Below are 18129 nucleotides of genomic sequence, written 5' to 3'. Positions count from 1 at the left end.
GGTCTCCATGAGCCGTTAGCCGTTAGCAAGTATGTAAGCCTTAAGAACATCTTTATGATTGGCTAAATATCATTTTAATTCACAGCTATTTTAAGCTTCCCAGCTTCCATTTCTAGCCAACAGGAAAAGGAACAATAAAGTATTATGACCAGGTTTGTCTCAGTTCCCCCAAATTGTGGAGATTATTAGCTTAGCATAAGACAATGCTAGCTAGTGAAAAACTCCCAGACTGCTCAGTTTACAAAAGTGAATTAAATGATGTTTTACTTTTCCTTTTAGATGTTTTACAAAATAAAAACAATAATTAAGGAATATCCATAAAAAGTTCTTTTTTTTTTGTGGTTTAGTTACATCTATTAGTTCATGATGAAAGCAGGTTTGTTTTTAAACTGGAAGAACACACATTTCAAAATAAAAGCATCACAAAAACTGTAATAGAATTTCAAAAATTCAATACAAATGTGATTAATCAGAGTTAATTATTGGAATCCAGTAATTACAATTTAAATATTAATAGTTTGACAGCCCTCTAAAGACATTCAGATGATCCATCCCTTGAAGATAACCACGATGGTTTGGTTTGATGATGACGATATTTATGGTGGTTTTGATACTAATTAGAAGTCTAAAGATCAGCTGTGGATTGTGTGCTCAACCTTTAGTCAAACGGTTTGGACTCTAGCGCCCCCTGCAGTAACGGAGGCTTTGTACATAAAAGTGGATATGCATCCAGAAGGACAAATGTTCCTTATTTATTTTTTAAATTAAAAATACAGTCACTGTTATTTATCATCAATGTGAGAGATCTCAAAAGGACTTCCATGTATTGTTTATCGAACCTGACTTGCTTGGTTTTGGTGCGAGGATCATCTTTCAGTTTCGTAAGGGATGTTTAGGTTACTTTGTGGTACCGAGACGTGATGGCAGAATAAGGTGTTACAAAACTCTGCAGGACAACACGTAGTCTCTGTGTGAACCACAGCTGCTATAATCGCACTTGGCTGAAGAAAAGCTCAATTTGACGGACAAAGAAGAAAAAAAAAACAGATGCAGAGGTTTGTTGGAGATAAGGGTGGTTCAACTTTGGGTCAGGCCCAAATAGAAAGTCCAGGGGAGATGGAGAATGATTTAGCTTTTATTTTGTAGGATCAACAGATGGTGCCAAAGATTTCTGTCGCTTCAGGTTTGAAGATTAATCATCTCTTTTTCTGCTGCATAAAAAGTCTAAAAGTAGATTTCACTATGATTTTTAGACGGCAACAAAAATTCCCGCGACGTGTAAAAGGTTATACAACACCTGGCGAGATGACAGCTGCTTTTATAAGCGTTACATTTTCTAGCTGTGTGTGATGCTAGAGTAGTCGCAGCCAAACCCAACCTGGCTATAATTGTTGGTGCTGTTCTGCCAGCTGTTGTCCTTCTGAATGTGTAGAGGTTCGGTCAAAATGAGAATTATTTTGATCTCCTTGGTGTGAACACAGTCACGTCCGCAAAGATGCAAAGGAACACAGGCTTAAGTTCACTCTCTCCACTTATTTTAATGGCAACTAAATGACCAAATTGATATCAGGGTATCAAAGATGTAACATCAGTAAATGCAGATGTCTGAGTTTGAGAGCGTGAAGGTAAAGACGACGAAGAGAGCGATTACAGAGTCAAGGCTACAATGACTGTTTTTGTTTTTCTAAAACATTTAAATACACCTTTAGATAGAAACATATTGAAACTGCTTCCTAGCTTGCATTATGAAGAAAACAAACCTGCAGAAAGGCGTTTCGAAAAGCCTTTTGTTGGGTTTGAGCACCTTTGCTTAAGCTGTATCAAAAAAATCAAATGTTTTTTAAAATCTGAAAACTTGTCTAACAAACGTTTGGCTGCATATGTTTTACTATCAACAGGGAGTGCCAACATCCATACAACCTGTAAGTCTCCTCCAGGAGCTACAAGGCTGAATGAAAAAGGTTAGTCAACAACTTAAGAAGATTTAAGGTGCATTTAGAAATCCTTTATCATTTGATTATAACTAAAAATAGAAACAAAAGTGAGCCAAGAATAGGACCCTGTGGAACGCCTCATTTTATATGTTTATGTGTTGCAAGATGAATGATGGATTTGTAGAGACAAACAATGGACCATTGGATAATAAGGTGGGTGATACTCTATACCCCAGTTATGAACAAACCAAAAGCATCTCAAGACACTTTACAAAAAGCAGATGAAAGACCTCACTCGCTGCTATATTACTCTTCAAAGACCCCAACGTTATTCCATCATGAGCACGAAGCAAAACTGTGCCAAAACGTGAGAAATGAGATCGAGAAAATAGAAGAAGAAAAAAACTCGACTTGACATTTTTTATTGATCTACTTGATGTAAATTGAAAGGCACCGTGCTCCCCCTCCATGAATGAGAAAGTCATACAGTCAGATGGTTAACGGAGCGTACAGTGAAATATGAGCCACCTCTCTGATGTTTCATGGAAAGGGTTTGGATTGTAACCAGCAGGTTACAGTGGATCAGATTCTGTCAAGTTGTTTTTATTGAGTCTGGCTTCTATTAGCTTCAGTGAGACCTGCTCTACAGATTAGCAGATAGAAGCTGTTTCTTTCTGACTGATTAACTGACGTGTGGAGGAATGAGGAAGGGTTGTCATGATATGTTTCAGAATCCAGTGTTTGCTCTTCTATTTTTGATTTCGCAAAAATTGCAGGTGAACTCCAGAACTCTGTGTAAATCACACAAATACTGAAGGATTTTTGAGAAGACGTAAGCCGTGCATTAATGAGGACAGCGGTGGTTGTGGCGACCACACAGTCCGATGGTGGAGGCTGCATGGGCGCCAGTCGGTGGTTGGTCAGCATGTCTTTGGGAAACGTAACCTGAAGAAATGTATCTGAGGAGTTTGGAAGAAGTCAGGCGTCGTTCAGTTTAGAAACTTGTCTCTCTATGAAGATTGGATGTTTTTTTTGTTTTTTTAAGGTCTGGTGATTCTCCACTCGGTCAATAATTCACTAATGGAGATTCATTATTCATGCAAAGAACTGCAGGAAGTTGCTGGACGTCTGCTCGGTGTCACTTCAGCTGGTTCATTGTAAATATCAGTCACAGAATCCGTCTTGTCTTCCTGACAGGACAAACAGACTCCCGCTTCCAAGTTGTCGTTCTTGTTTTTAGACTGAATACATCTGTATTAAAAGAGCCTTTTAAAACAGATCTTAAGTCCACACTTGAGGATTCAAGTTTGACACTGATGAGCTCCCTTCATGCAGAGACTAAAGGAGTGTCGAAACGTTGACTTTGTTCCTTTAAATCAAACTTCACATTTTCATTTGACCTGTTTCGAATCAAGCACGCATTTCCAAGTTTTAATGGACAGATGAAATCGCAGCGTGCTTTAAAAAAGCAGGCCTTTAAACTATTTAACCATGCACACTGTCGTTTAACACATGGTCTGATTTAAGTTTGGTCATGTGCCTCACGTGCTTAATTTGCTGAACGCAGGTGTGACGTTCCCCAACATGACTGCATCCAGTATGTGACACCTTTTTACAGGCTGTTCTGCTTTGTGCTCGACAGTTAGTTCAAACGTCTTCGTACACAACGTGCACACGTCGGGTCTCTCTGACTCATCGTTGGTGTTCTGTATCGCTTCTAAAATTTCTCAAGTTTGAACAAAAGCATTTTTTCTTCCCCTTGTTTTTTAAAGCTGATGATGATGGTGGCGGTGATGAAGGCAGTACCATTGTGTCTGGTGTTTCCACGGCTCTTTATGTGTCCTGTGTGCAGGAGGCTCCCTCCAGGCGGCCAGGCCTCATTATGAAGCTGTTTAAAGCGCTCAGATCAGGCCGACACCTGCTTCTCATTGGAAACAGCAGCCGCTGCTGCCCTGTATTCCTAAAAGGGAAGTGCAGCTCGCTGCGATAAAGTCAGCCTGCCTTTGATCTTTACACTAATGTCGTAAAAAAAGGAGCTCTTGTTCAGCTTGATCACTTTTTCCTTCAACTTGAATGGAATCACCTCAACCGCGCACACGTGTTGCCGCTGCTGCGAGCGAGCTGCGTGGCTACCTCCCGCTACTGCACGAACAATGGGCCGTCTGCGTTTCCACCGCTAAAGAATCCAGGTGTGACCCGGTGTGATCCTAAAATCCAACGTTTTTATTCTCAGAACCAATACCTGTCCGACATTCACATCAATGGTCCAGATCTCACCTGTGTTCCAGCACTCTTTGACTCTCCAACGACGAGTCATCATGTGGCGAACATCAGTCTTGACTAGCATACTAGCATGCTCTTTAAGCTAACGTGCAGTGGAGGCATGCTGTTGACGAGCAAAGGCGTTATCAGGAGCTGAATTCCAAAACTGGGAACATTTCCAGGTTTAAATCAGCAAATAAATAACAGGGAGAAAAGAGTGACGATCATGTCAGACACACAGTCCAGTGTCCTCGCAAACTGCTTCCTGTTGTTCATGTTTACACCAGCAGGAGTGTGCACAATCCTGTGATGTGTGTTTTCATCGATTAACCTGACCGGTCTGTCTTTGGTCTGAGGGGAGGAAGCCAAAGTACCCGCTGAGAAGTCCAACATGTGTGAGGAGAACATGCATACTCCACACAGAAGGGTGACAACCGACCAGTCCAGCACTGAACCTCCTTCTTTGAATGCAGAAGCTGCTGACCTCTGCGCCACCACGTCACCCCTAAGATGTATCAGCGAGTATCGAACACTACCTGGAAAACAAAAGGTTGTAGTTGGTGGGAGACATCAGGCAGGTTATTTAGATTTCAGAGATTTTTCATTAGAGCAGATAGCTACAGACGTCACACAGCGGCTGAAGCAGCTGATAGCTAGCAGATGCTCCAGCTGTCCCTCCAGGGGGACGATGTACAGGTTCATTAGGTCTGTGCTGAAGAATGTGTTCTGTACACCAAGCAACAGGACAACAACGAGAACAACTCACAACACGTTCAGGATTCATCCCAGGCTTCACAGCGTGCCGTGTTCCTGATGTCTCTGTGACGTTAGCTTGTTTTTGAGAAGCGGTGTCACTTCCACGTTCTCCTAAATAACGCTGGTTTCACATCTGCTGCACCATGAACACAGCCAAGTGTTATCCATAGACTGTACATTAGCAGTAAGCATGATGTAATCTGATGTTATTTTGTCATCTGGTTCCACATGATTTATAATCGTTTTGACCAGAGGAGGCGCCAGTGAGCGTCTGGCATGTTTGAAGTTTTCGCTGGCTCCAGAGCTTTATTTCCTGATTGGCTCTGCCATGGAGGAAGAGAAGTCTGTTTGGTTGGGCCGTCACCTCGCTGTCATGTGCAGGCGCAGCTTGGTCGTGTTGCTGCAGTACGTTACATGGACTTCCTGGTGTTTGCAAAAATCCGAAGCGTCCTCGTGATCCAATGCGTTCACTTCTGCCGGCTGTGGATGGAGCTTCTCGTCCGTGCTGCATCGTGTCGTTTGGCTTCTGCTGCTTCTTTCGCTTTGTTCTGAACTGCACTTTAAGCGCTGCGTCTTTGCAAGGAGTATTTGACGTTGTATACTGTCATATCGTTATTATTATTATATTTTAGAGAGCTGTGTCCACTAAAAAAGATTCAACTAGATGACATTTTACCACCATTCACAAAATGATGGTAGAGGCTGCTTTTTAAAATGTTCATCAGCAAGACCTGATTCCATCGATGCGCTTTCATGCCTCGCTGACCGAGCAGCAAGAGAAACGTGAGGCTGCAGAAACTGGGAATCGAACCCCCCCCCCCGACCCTCTCATTGAGAGATGACTGACTCTCCGACTGAGTTGCAGCCGAGCCTCGAACAACTTTGCCGCCAAACTAAAGTTTTGGTGTAATTTTGGAGCTGGTCATCAGGATCATCTGAACCCCCTTCGCTGTGTGTGTTTTAGTGTGCAGCGTGTGGGTGGCAGGTTGTGTATTTTACAGTGTTCTGACAGGAGGAAACTTCTTTGTTGGTAAGTGCTTCAATTTCAGCGTTTTTAAAGCATCCTGAGTTCTCAGCGGGGGGGAAAGGAGGGCGTCATGTCTCCTATAAAACCAAACAAAAGCGGCTTGAGTGGATACAGTAACAGCAGCTCGTTATTCTTTTAACCCTGACGTATACCTGTGAAAAATAACATGCAGCTTTTTTCAGCTTTTTTTTTTCCACTCTGACAATAAACGTAAAAGAAGAGTTAGATATTGAACGCTGTTAAAGACCCTCCAGACGCACTTTTCTGTCCGTTTTTCAGCACGATGTGTAAAATAAGACAGCAGCTCTGACCACAGAGATAATTAGACTGAGACAGGACGTTACGAGGCCAAAGCATCGCTCTAATTACGCCTCCGCCTCCGAGGAGAAAACAATGGGCCAGAATGGCGATTTTAAAAAGAAGCTACATTTTTCCACCCAGACCGGCCGTATTTTAAGAGTTTTAAAGGGAACTTTCCGCTGTTTTTTGTTTTTTTTTTCAATGACAAATCCTTGTCCACAACTCCATCCCATATCCATACCGCTTTTCCCACTTGGGGTCGCGGGGTCTGGAGCCAATTCAAGTTGTCATTGGGCGAGAGGCGGGGTTACACCTGGGCCTGTTGGCCAGTCTGAGGCCTTAAAGAGACAGCAGCTTAAACTAACTAACTAACGCCAGGTTATCCTTGCTATAACTTTAGTTATAATACAACTAGACACTTCCTGGAGTTGGCACAAATAAAGACATGCACTACGGAAACTGAGGCTTTTTTTTCCTGCTTCATATTTGGGTATTTTATATAAAACATTTATTTAACCAGGAAGAGAAACTCATTGAGATTAAAAATCTCTTTTTCAAGAGCATCCTGGACATTTTAACTTTGGGCCGCAAACTGACTCATTTTGAGATCCAGCCTCAAGTGGACATTAGAGGAACTGCAGGTTTGGGACACTGCACTGGCTACATTTCTTAGCTCCTGGTATATAAACAAAATGTACTTACTTCCTGTCTAGTGCATGTGGGGTCAACCATTCAGTGTGCCATTTCTGTGTGCTGATCCAAACAGTCCATTATATATGATTATATTTATACATTTTCATGCTTCTTCATTTACAAAGTTCTTTCAAGGCAATATCGTTGCAGGAAAAGGAACCAACACATCAGACCTTGATGGAGTGACAGTGGCACATTTTACAGATTTCCAAAGTTCAGTTTTGTTTCACCTGTTTTTGACTCTGCTGAAAAGAATAAATGTCACAGAAAATGAGTCAAAGTGCATCCAAACCCACCCTGAGGTTTAAAACCTGCAGCTCCTCCTCTCTCCTCCTCCTTGCTCTCTCTCTCTCTTTCTCTCTGCAGTAACAGCAGTAAAAGCTGCTGAGCTGCAGCACTTCAGAGAAACTCTTCAGATGAGCAGCTGCATGCAGGGAGAAGAAAATAGTTCCTTTTAAAATATATTTATATATATATTAATTTAATTTATTGCACATCATGAAGGAACTCTCTCCCGACACCTTGTTGCTGTCTTTAGCACATTTTTGCTTCCTCTGTGGTCTTCTATGCGGGGCTCGCGCTCAGGAGGCCACAGGTGATGCTGATGCTCTCCGGCGGGGGTTGACATGGCAACACAACGGGCAGGTCTTCAGCATCCTGAGCCGCGGTGCTCAATACCGTCCGTCAGCCAGGAGGCGAGTCGGGTCACCCGGCCGCGCTAACCCCGTGGTCGTCGTCAGCAGCGCTAACGAGACGGTCCCCGCAGCGTCCCGGGGCTCCCCGCGGGTCCCTGCCGCCAGCAGCGCCGCGGCATTACGCGCGTTGACGCGTCAGCAGCAGCGGCGGACGCCCGACAGTGAGGGAGACTCCGCACCGGTCAGAAGGGAGGACATGATGGTCGGAGACGATCCGTACAACCCCTATAAGGCTTCCAACTATAATCCCTATTACAACTACTACAACTCTTACTACAGACCCAGACCAAGGGCGCACCACCGGCACGGGTACGGAACCAGCTACCACCAGAACGGTAAGGCACTTTGTCCTTCACGGTTTTTTTTTTGTGGTTTTCTGTAAAGCAGACGCTTTTATCCTAAGCCATGCACATTAGAGAGTTAGTACAACACAAACACGGATCTTTAGAAGCGGAAGCAACGTCAGGAAGTGCAAACGGACACCTTTATTCCGATCAGACAAACAGGTGCTGACAGGAAGTGACCAGCGGAGGAACCCCGAGGTTTTCTGTTTCCATTAAGAGAGAAAATAACTTTAACAATCAATCTATGTCTTCTTTGTCCATCACGATAATAATAAATAATAAAATTCATGATATTCAATTAACAGAGTTTATAATTGAATGAGCCATCAAACAGTTCACAGGTGAAACTGTGATGGATCCTACATGCACCTTTTATAGGCTAATTATTCCCTCTGGGCTCTTTGAAGCTCATATAAAGAAGCACAGATGTCTCTGGTTTACATGCCTGTCATTAAATTTAGTCTTAATTTAACGTGGATTTTGATTACAGTGTTTGGAGCTTTTATTACTTTACCTACAATCAGTGCTGAGGAATGCAGGACTTCATTTAAAGGCTTATTCCTGCGGTATATGTTGTGTTTTTCCTTCTCCCTCTGCAAGAATCCACACGGGTCACATCCCCAACGCCTCATGGATTTCTTTATTCTATTAAAAACTCCCAGAAACTTAATTAAGATTTCAATTTTCAGTTTTTCCTGCTCAGTATAAACTTCAGTTGAGTCCCTCTGAAGGCGGAACTGAAATCATTTGGGGCAAGCAGGGAGAGCAAACTTAACCAACACATAGTCTGTATCTGTTTGGATCCTTTCAGTAATTCCTGAGTAAAAATTTCTGTTCATTAGAAATATGAGATAACACCAATCCTTTAGAGCTCCCCCTGCTGACTGTGTGCAATATACTGTAGACGACAAGCTCCGCCTCCTCCATGGTGACAGATGAGACGTCGGTCAAACTTCAAAAATCACAAAAAACATTTTTCAAAACATGATCTCAGTCTTTACAGTTAGTTCATATTGTGCTCATGCATTCATCCAGTTTAGCCAGGTGGTGGCGCTTCACCACAACAAGATGCTAACTGGCTAATGTAGCTCAAGTTTAATGCAGCTTTGCACTCGCATGGCACTCTGAGGACCACCAGGTGGCGCTGTTGTGTGCTGCATCTGTTTGGGGATTGCTTCATTGCTCATTGAAATGTGTTTCTTTGGTTTGTTTGCAGGTCTCCCTGATCTGGTTCCTGATCCATACTACATCCAGGTCGCCTCCTACGTCCAAAGGATGGCCATGTACAACCTCCGCTGCGCCGCCGAGGAGAACTGCCTCGCCTCGTAAAGCTTAACATTTGTACTTTTTGAGAAACTTGATTCAGTGTTCTGTCGACACAGAAATTAGACTAAAATCAGAGTTAACTTAATCGACCTTTCCAACTTCTGGGCTGAGTGTGAGTTTTTTGGAGATACGGTGGTTGCGGCGGCGTGTTTCCAACATCCAGTCTGTTGCGGAGCCGTGTGTTAGTGTCGTCTGTTTCTTCATGCGTCGGCTTTCATCTGCGAACGCATACGTTACCTTCAGGTTACAAATAAACAGTGGTTAGCTTGTGCTTTGTTTACTAGCTGCAATGAAAACCCAGTGCTGAAAAACAACAAACCCTTCATGTTTAACCTTTAAATGAAATCTGTTTCCCAGCACCTCACCCATCCTGACATGTTGATCAGCTCTTCTCCTTGTTCTACTCCAGTTCAGCGGCTTCCGCTCAGGATTACGACACCCGGGTTTTGTTGAGGTTCACGCAGAGGGTGAAGAACCAGGGAACTGCTGACTTCCTGCCCAGTAAACCTCGATACTCCTGGGAGTGGCACAGCTGTCACAAGTAGGTAGCTGCTAGCTTTAAGCGTTATCAGCGTTTGTTTCTTTAAGTCTCCTCACCGTTCTGCTTTGTTGTTCAGTCACTTCCACAGCATGGACGAGTTCAGCTTGTACGAGCTGCTGGACCCGAGCACCCAGGGTCAGGTCGCTGAGGGCCACAAGGCCAGCTTCTGTCTGGAGGACACTTCCTGTGACCCGGGATATTACCGCCGTTTCGCCTGCACCTCACACACTCAGGTACAAACTATGAAAAGATTCTTTTCATTCAGTCAATCTTTATTTGTATAGTCAATTCATAACAGGTGTTATCTCGAGACACTTTATAAAAAGCAGGTAGATGAACTTCCTGTTTGTGTGTTAACATTGACAACAGAGCAGGTAAACAGACTCAGTGCTCATCGTGACGTTTAAAGACCTTACTTGTTGTTAAAGTGCAAAGACCTAGCTTAAGCCGTCATAGCATGGCAAGAAAAAAAAACCTTCACCGGTCACAAATCTTCAGCTCATATTTTGTTGGTTGTTTTGTTTTGTTTTTATCAGAATCGGTTTTTTTTATGCTAAGTGCGTTTACATATAACACCAACACACCTGGGCGACCATCCGCGGCGCCATCTCGATGTAATTTGTTTAACTTGACAGTAAGAGGAGCAGCTTTATCCTGAAATCACTCAGGATCCACTTGACTGTGCACAAGTCCAGAGTCCAGTAACGTGGGACTTTAAGGGGGTTTACTCTCCTCAGGTGGCGGCCTCAAGTGGCCACTCAAGGAACTGCTGTTTGTGGCGCAGTTAACTAAATGTTTTTAAGTTCATCAGATTTTTCTCCCAACAGCAAAAGAAACAGATTAGAATGATATGATTTACTGCACGTTGGTCTGTTTGTCTTCAGGGTTTGAGTCCCGGTTGTTATGACACTTACAGCGCTGACATCGACTGTCAGTGGATCGACATCACTGACGTCTCGCCGGGAAAATACATCCTCAAGGTGTGTGAAGTTCACTTCCAGGTGTTACCTGTGACAGAAGCAAAATGTTTAGCCATTTTCAAACTAGTAGAAAAAACAACCGGCACGCTGTGATTATCTTCGGCGTGAGGTATAAATATGTATCTTGTGTGATATTGACTGTGTTGGTCACGGCAGGTAACCGTAAACCCCAGGCAGCAGGTTCCAGAGTCCAACTATAACAACAACGTGGTTCGCTGTGACGTCCAGTACACCGGCACCGCCGCTCACATCTCCGGATGCACCACAACGTCGTAAGTGATCGTGCTCAAACCAGCTCACTGTTATAAAGTACATAAAGCACAGTGAGCCCTGTCGACCAAGCTGTATCTGAAACCCTCCTGCTGACACACCTGACGGGGTTTGTCTCCTTTTGACCGGATCTTTAACTCGTGATAACAACAACAAACCCTGCTGAACTTTTTTCCCCTCTATGACGCCGACTTGCTTCAGTATTCGAGATTTTCCTGGGATGTAAAAGCTTCTAGTTTGGTGGTTGGCGCTGGAGGTTGCTGGTTCGAGTCCAAATTGACTGAAGCCTCTGAGTTTACATGTTCTCTCCGGGTACTTCGACTTCCTCCCACAGTCCAAACACATGCTGGTTAGGTTACCTGCTGACTGCCTGTAGGTGTGAATGTGTCTCGACATGTCAGCTCTGTGATTGGCTGGAGAACAATCCAGGGTGAAACCCCGCCTCTCATCTTTACACCATGTCGAGACTTAAGAACAACCGGACCTGAAAAAAACAGGAACTTGAAATGAAAAACGAGTTTATTGCTCACGTTGTTTTTTTGTTTGTTTTTTATCTTTGCAGCTACTGAGATCGACTCGCGCTTGAACACAAACGGCGGAGATGCTGCAGAAGAATGAAGTGACTTAAATAATTTAAAAGTTTTGTGGGAGGCGTTAGAGGACTGTGGTAAGTTTAGATGTTGAGTTCATGTTAAGTTGTGTTAAAGGTTCTGGACTTGGGTTGCACCAGCTTTGTTGTAACTCCATCATCTAACTCTGTGTTCCTGAAAGTGTGTACGGCCTGACAGACATTTAGAGGTATTGATACTGCTGATGCCCCGCCTCCCTTTGTAAACCAGATACAATTTGTGCCCAGCTCTCGATACAAATCCTATCGAGAGCTGTTTTTACAAGGAGGGGAGGGGCATGAGCGTACAAAGCAACAGATTCCTTTAACCCCTCGACGCCTGTTGTTGCTGCATCAAATCGCTTCCGCTCCAAATGCAGCAACAACAGCGTCCGTATTCCTCCACTGCTGGTTTCAGTACAAACATAGGAACCTTCTGCAAGCATTAGATTGTCATAGGACCAGTCAGAACTCCATCCGTTTGATGTGCTATTTTTATGTCATATCTATTTCATGTGCTGTTTTCAAATAAACGTTCTCAACTTAATTTAGGATCTACTCGAGAAAAAGTTTTAATACTTCAGGCGTCGAGGGGTTAAGAGACGCCATAATGAGAATATTTGTGTTTTTATCAGAGCTGCGTGTCGATGAACAGAATGTGAAGGTGGAGAAGAACAGGAAACAGAATGCAGCAGGTTGATTAGAGCACAGAGACGGTAGAGGTGGCGTGCAGACAGTCTGTAGAGGTGGCGTGCAGACAGTCTGTAGAGGTGGCGTGCAGACAGTCTGTAGAGACGGTAGAGGTGGCGTGCAGACAGTCTGTAGAGACGGTAGAGGTGGCGTGCAGACAGTCTGTAGAGACGGTAGAGGTGGCGTGCAGACAGTCTGTAGAGACGGTAGAGGTGGCGTGCAGACAGTCTGTAGAGACGGTAGAGGTGGCGTGCAGACAGTCTGTAGAGGTGGTAGAGGTGGCGTGCAGACAGTATAGAGATGGTAGAGGTGGCGTGCAAACAGTCTGTTGAGGTGGTAGAGGTGGCGTGCAGACAGTCTGTAGAGTTGGCGTGCAAACAGTCTGTAGAGACGGTAGAGGTGGCGTGCAGACAGTCTGTAGAGATGGTAGAGGTGGCGTGCAGACAGTCTGTAGAGTTGGCGTGCAGACAGTCTGTAGAGACGGTAGAGGTGGCGTGCAGACAGTCTGTAGAGTTGGCGTGCAGACAGTCTGTAGAGATGGTAGAGGTGGCGTGCAGACAGTCTGTAGAGGTGGCGTGCAGACAGTCTGTAGAGGTGGCGTGCAGACAGTCTGTAGAGGTGGCGTGCAGACAGTCTGTAGAGACGGTAGAGGTGGCGTGTTGACAGTCTGTAGAGGTGGCGTGCAGACAGTCTGTAGAGACGGTAGAGGTGGCGTGCAGACAGTCTGTAGAGGTGGCGTGCAGACAGTCTGTAGAGACGGTAGAGGTGGCGTGTTGACAGTCTAAGCCCCTCCCACTGGCTCCAGGTGAATTCTCCTGGTTACATCCTGCTGCCGTCTCTCTGCAGGAGAAACATTCAGGATAAATTCAGAGTGAAACTTTTATCACCAATCCTCCATCGTGCACCTTTAAGTTTCACAAACTTTGCCAACAGGCAGTTTTCTGTTGTTAATGTTTTTTAACATTATTTTGTCTTATTATTTCATTATTTTATTTTATTTTAATTCCTGTAGTGTCATTGAGAATTTATTTTGTATATTTTCATTATTTCATGTTTTAAGATTAGAAAACTATTTTATTTACACGACAGTTGTTCAGTAAATTAATGATTTAAACATCTTAACACATCTTATTTAATTTAACAATTCTGGGAAACATAAAATGACAAACTTTTAATGGTAACACTTTATAACAACATCCAAACAATGTTTACTGATTCTTCATAAAACATTTATTAACCATTAACAAATATCTCTAATGTTTATAGATGTTTATTAAGCCATCATCAAGTTTAACTAATTAATCATAAACAAATAAAGTTATAAAGTGTGTAAAATCTTATGATGTGTGAATCAATAAACTGTTAATATATCATTAATAATAGAATTACAAATCATTAAAAAAAAACGTAATTATCATTTTATTGTTTTTTTAACAGTAAATAACTATTAATTTAAGATTAATTATTTCGTCTTTTAACTCTTTATAGATGATGATTATATTAAGTGTTACCCATTTACTTCTATTTACTTTGTTTTCACTACTTTGGTGCTTTAGAAAAGATGTTTGATTTTTTTTGGTGCTAATTCTGATTTTCATAAGGTGCTTTTTTTTTTCTTTTCTTTTTTTGTCCGAAGCTGATCTTGACTAAATCTTGACAAAAAAAAAACCAGAAGCTGGTGGGAGATGAACTCTTCTGTGTTTCTGTTGTTGAATGCTGTAAAGATTGTAAATGGAGCACTTGTACTGTCCGACCTGTAACCACACATAACTGCAGAGCTGTATATATATATATAACGTAGCTCAGACGTCACCATCAAACTACCTTACTGCATCATATCACATTTATAAAGTTTGCTTGAATGTGTGCCGTGTTTTTCTGTCTGTTCATTTCAGTTATATTTCTGCTCTGCGATCTTCTGTGGTAGCTTTGTATGATTTGTGTGTGTGTGTGTGTGTGTGTGTGTGTAGGTGTGTGTGCAAATGTTGAAGAGCAAAATCCTGCGGAGCAGTGGGGGTGCTGCTTTTCAATGTGTTGTGTTGCAGAAGAGACCAGAACTGTCTTCTGTTTACAACTTTATCTTTCTGAAGAAGGCGAGCTGAGGCGAGATATTTATGTCACACATTTCAACAACAAAGCAAATTAAAGTGCTTCAAAAGCATCATGACAGAGGAAAGAAAAGAAACATTAAAATAAAAAAAATAAAAAATCACTGAAATGATTAAAAATGAAAATTAGTTAAGAAGCATCAGGACGATGACTTCAAATTTTAAACCTAAAAGGAGAGTTCATAATTGTTTTAATTTCTGTGTAAATTAACATGACATCACAGCACATGTATGCGTTTCAATAAACACACTAAACAGAAACAAAATTCAAAAATGAATACAGCACTTTCTTACTCATAGTGTAGTGTGCTTTCTTATCTGAAATTGAATATATTTTACACTTCCTGTGTTTCTGCGAAGGCCTCAAGCCTAAACTTGACGTACTGCAGTTCCACACCGACTTCATTCTTCAACGTTGCAGGTTGACGCTTGATCACCGACGTCCGTCACGTCGGAGACTTCTGCTGGAGAGCTGGATACTTGAATTTCCCTCGGGATCAATAAAGTATCTATCCATCCATCCCTCTCTCTCTCTCTCTCTCTCTCTCTCTCTCCCTCTCTCTCTCTCTCTCTCTCTCTCTATATATATATATATATATCCTGCTGGGTCTGTTCTGACCTTAAAATGTGTAGTTCAATTGGCAGCCACTAGGTGGTGCATGTTTTTTTGTAACATTTTAACATTCCTGCTTGCCTTAGCCACTAAATTTGATCATCAACAAGTTTTATACTTCTATTATCACTGGTCAGGTTTTTTTTTTTCAATGCCTTCATCACTCTAAAGGTTTAAGCCACATTATCCGTTTATATCTTCAATAAAGGACATTCATTTAACTTTCTTCTCCCCTTTTAAACATTTCTTATAACTTGCACAATAAAAGTAAATAGATTGCATGTTTGCAATCTACAGCAACAGGAACATGACTCAAACTAATACACCCAAGTAATAAAGTTCATATCAGACCTGCAGTGGAAAGATCTTCTGGGCCTCTCAGAGATGATCTGCTGACCCCCGAGCCGTCCTTAAATACACTTCAGTAACCAAACATGACACGTACACACAGCTATGCAAATATAAAGCCCAACTGATGGTCCACAGGTTCATGTGATTTATTAAATGATTTAAAATTACACTGACAAACAACCAGTCATGTAATGTTGTTCACAGGGCTGAATTTGTGCCAGATCCTGTTTGGATAGTAAAGGGTTTCTTTTGTCAACCTTTTGATTCTAATCTACAGAACCTTACTATTTTTAAAAAACAAATTGTGGCCAACAATTTTAAGTAAAAAAAGTTTGGATGTCACTGATGAAGACAAAAGATGGACTCTTTTGGTCCAGTTTTGGGAGGTGCCGGATCCCAACAGTGTAATACCTGCAACATGTGGCATATTAAAGAGGTTTCTCAGTGTTTCACCTGTTTACAGTTTGACCTGCTGATCCCGTTAACAAACGGCCGTAACGTGTCCTCCTTTAGAGGACGAGAGACACATGTGTTTCTGTGTGGAGTCACAGCAGGACGTCATGACGACCAGGCTGTGCATCTATCTGCAGAGATATGAAACCACAGGATGTGCATCATCAGCACATTTTACACAGAATTATTATCACACACACACACACACACACACACACACTCACACACACACATGTGAGCATTAAAGGACCTCACATATTTACACTCTGATGTTCGGCTCAGCAGTGAAACATTACGATCCTCAGTCTGGAGTCAGAAGGATTTCCGAGTCTTTGGGCGGCTGTGGCTCAGTGGGTAGAGTCGTCAAGGGTCGCAGGTTCAATCAATGGAGCAGCTTCACTTTAGGAGACAACTAACTTTTATTTTGAAGGAAGAAGCTTCTGAATCTGTCCTTTTAAAAAGTGATAAACATTTTTAAGACACACACACACACACACAGATCCAAACAGATCAGTGATACCAATTTTAGTTTTAAAGATATTTGAGGTTTTGCGAGCAGTGATAAGCTCATTCAAATACATTGATGGAATGTTCTGGCAGATCAAAGCTGAATGTCAACCAATCAGTGAGCAGCAGGTGTTCAGAGTTAGAGTGGTGACATCATATTTTGAGTGGGACAGAGTTCTGTCTTAGCTGTTAGCTGACTACAGTTAAACACTCTTACTGCAGTATAACACACACACACACACACACACACACACACACACACACACACACACACACACACACACACACAACTTATATTATATTATATTGATCTTTTATTTCTTCCGATGAATCAGCAATGGATGTAACTTTTCTAACTAAACCTATCTCACCTCTAAGCTCCGCCCTCTTATCCAAACATGGTCACTTCTTTCTCAAAGTTAGCCGAGGTGTTTAAAAACATGACACAACGTTTCCTCCTTAAACAGACTTCAGGAGGAAACTCATTTGATTCTGATGGTGACTGAAGTGCTCCTTAGTCTTTCTGTGATAAAGTCCCGAGGCCTGTCTCTCACTCTCTGATGAACAGCAGGACTTTATTCTGACACCTCCACAGCTCCCACATGTCATATTAGAGAGTGACATGAAGGGGAATTAAAGGTTTGTCACATCAGATCACAAGGAGATTAACCACCTGACAGAAACGCCATGTGGCTTTTCAGAGGCGTCAACAGTGCCATCAGCACGAAACATGATGTTTATCATTTCTTACCAGAAAAAAGAGCATGTGATTATTGAAGGTTTCCTAAAATAGACCTGAGGGTAGAGCAGCATGCTCTGTTATAAAACCTTAAACACGACCTGTTGATCTTCTCTCTGATGGTCAAGTTTCAGGATTAAATAAACACATGCTTCATAACCTGTTTAAACGTCTTCAATTACGTTTGAAGTAAAAAAAAAAAGGAAGAAAAACAAAAGAAGCAGAAATAAGTAAAGTGATTGGTCACATTTTCTGTGTGTGCTGTAACTTCACAGTATTTCTGTTCGTCTTGCAGCCACAGAGACGTCCAGGGATAAAAGCAGGTAAGGCTGGTCTGTCTGCTGCAGGCGTCCTTTATTTACAACCTGCTGACTTTACCGTTCTCTCTACACCGCTCTGAGCCCAGGATATTATCGATGATTCTATTCAGCATCAGGTTGGTGTTGGAGGTCAGTTACACTACACCTGGCGTGCAAACTAAACAAACACAAAGGCACGAGGTTTGCCTGCTGCACGCAGGCGGAGCTGCTGCAGCAGGACGCAGACGTTGAAGTTTCTAATGACATGTAGCATGTGTCATTAATGATCTATGAGCTTCTGATGAAGAGAGTCCTTAGTTTGAAAATCAAACTGCTTTCAAAGACATCCTTCTTGTTGTTCGGGTGGTTGCCTAAAAGGCAAACCACACCACTACTATTGCCAATATAATTATTATTATTATTGTTATTATTATTATTGTGATTATTGTTCTTCTTATTATTATTATAATTGTTGTTATTATTATTATTATTATTGTTGTTATTGGCCTCTCACTCTAACTGACATCCAGAATTTCACAGTTTTCACTCATGTTTTAAAATCACCACTGTGGTCTCAGTCTGAATGTTAGATGAAAATAAATACATGGAAACGTGCGCCTATTTGTGCTGTCGC

The 18129-nt window shown here is 42.3% G+C and overlaps 1 protein-coding gene across 4 annotated transcripts; it reads left to right on the top strand.

Moving 5' to 3' along the window:
* The first annotated feature begins 7378 nt into the window (after window positions 1-7378).
* Window positions 7379-17574, top strand: lox (lysyl oxidase). Of its 4 annotated transcripts, none has more exons than XR_013778061.1 (8): window positions 7379-8002; window positions 9228-9336; window positions 9747-9878; window positions 9955-10111; window positions 10763-10858; window positions 11015-11130; window positions 11691-11795; window positions 17492-17574. XR_013778061.1 is itself a non-coding variant. In XM_079334862.1 (7 exons), exons 1-7 carry the CDS (start codon window positions 7471-7473, stop codon window positions 11695-11697), a joined length of 1149 nt encoding a protein of 382 aa, XP_079190988.1. In that variant the 5' UTR covers window positions 7379-7470; the 3' UTR covers window positions 11698-12294. The 4 variants fall into 4 exon arrangements, 1 of the variants encoding a protein (XP_079190988.1); XR_013778062.1 differs by lacking the exon at window positions 17492-17574 and adding an exon at window positions 12371-12527; XM_079334862.1 differs by lacking the exon at window positions 17492-17574 and having other exon boundaries at window positions 11691-12294.
* The last annotated feature ends 555 nt before the right edge of the window (window positions 17575-18129 follow it).

Source organism: Symphodus melops (assembly GCF_947650265.1).
Source record: "Symphodus melops genome assembly, chromosome: 1".
Classification (NCBI taxonomy): domain Eukaryota; kingdom Metazoa; phylum Chordata; class Actinopteri; order Labriformes; family Labridae; genus Symphodus; species Symphodus melops.
Note: the sequence above shows the minus strand (reverse complement) of the source record. Positions and strands in the feature narration are given on the sequence as shown.

What these genes read in the sequence shown, in the direction of transcription:
- lox (XM_079334862.1), top strand. Translation starts at nt 7,471, where the DNA reads ATGAAGGAACTCTCTCCCGACACCTTGTTGCTGTCTTTAGCACATTTT. An exon ending in GAGGAGAACTGCCTCGCCTC is followed by an intron (nt 9,337 to 9,746) that starts GTAAAGCTTAAC and finishes GTTCTACTCCAG; the next exon opens with TTCAGCGGCTTCCGCTCAGG. An exon ending in CCTGCACCTCACACACTCAG is followed by an intron (nt 10,112 to 10,762) that starts GTACAAACTATG and finishes GTTTGTCTTCAG; the next exon opens with GGTTTGAGTCCCGGTTGTTA.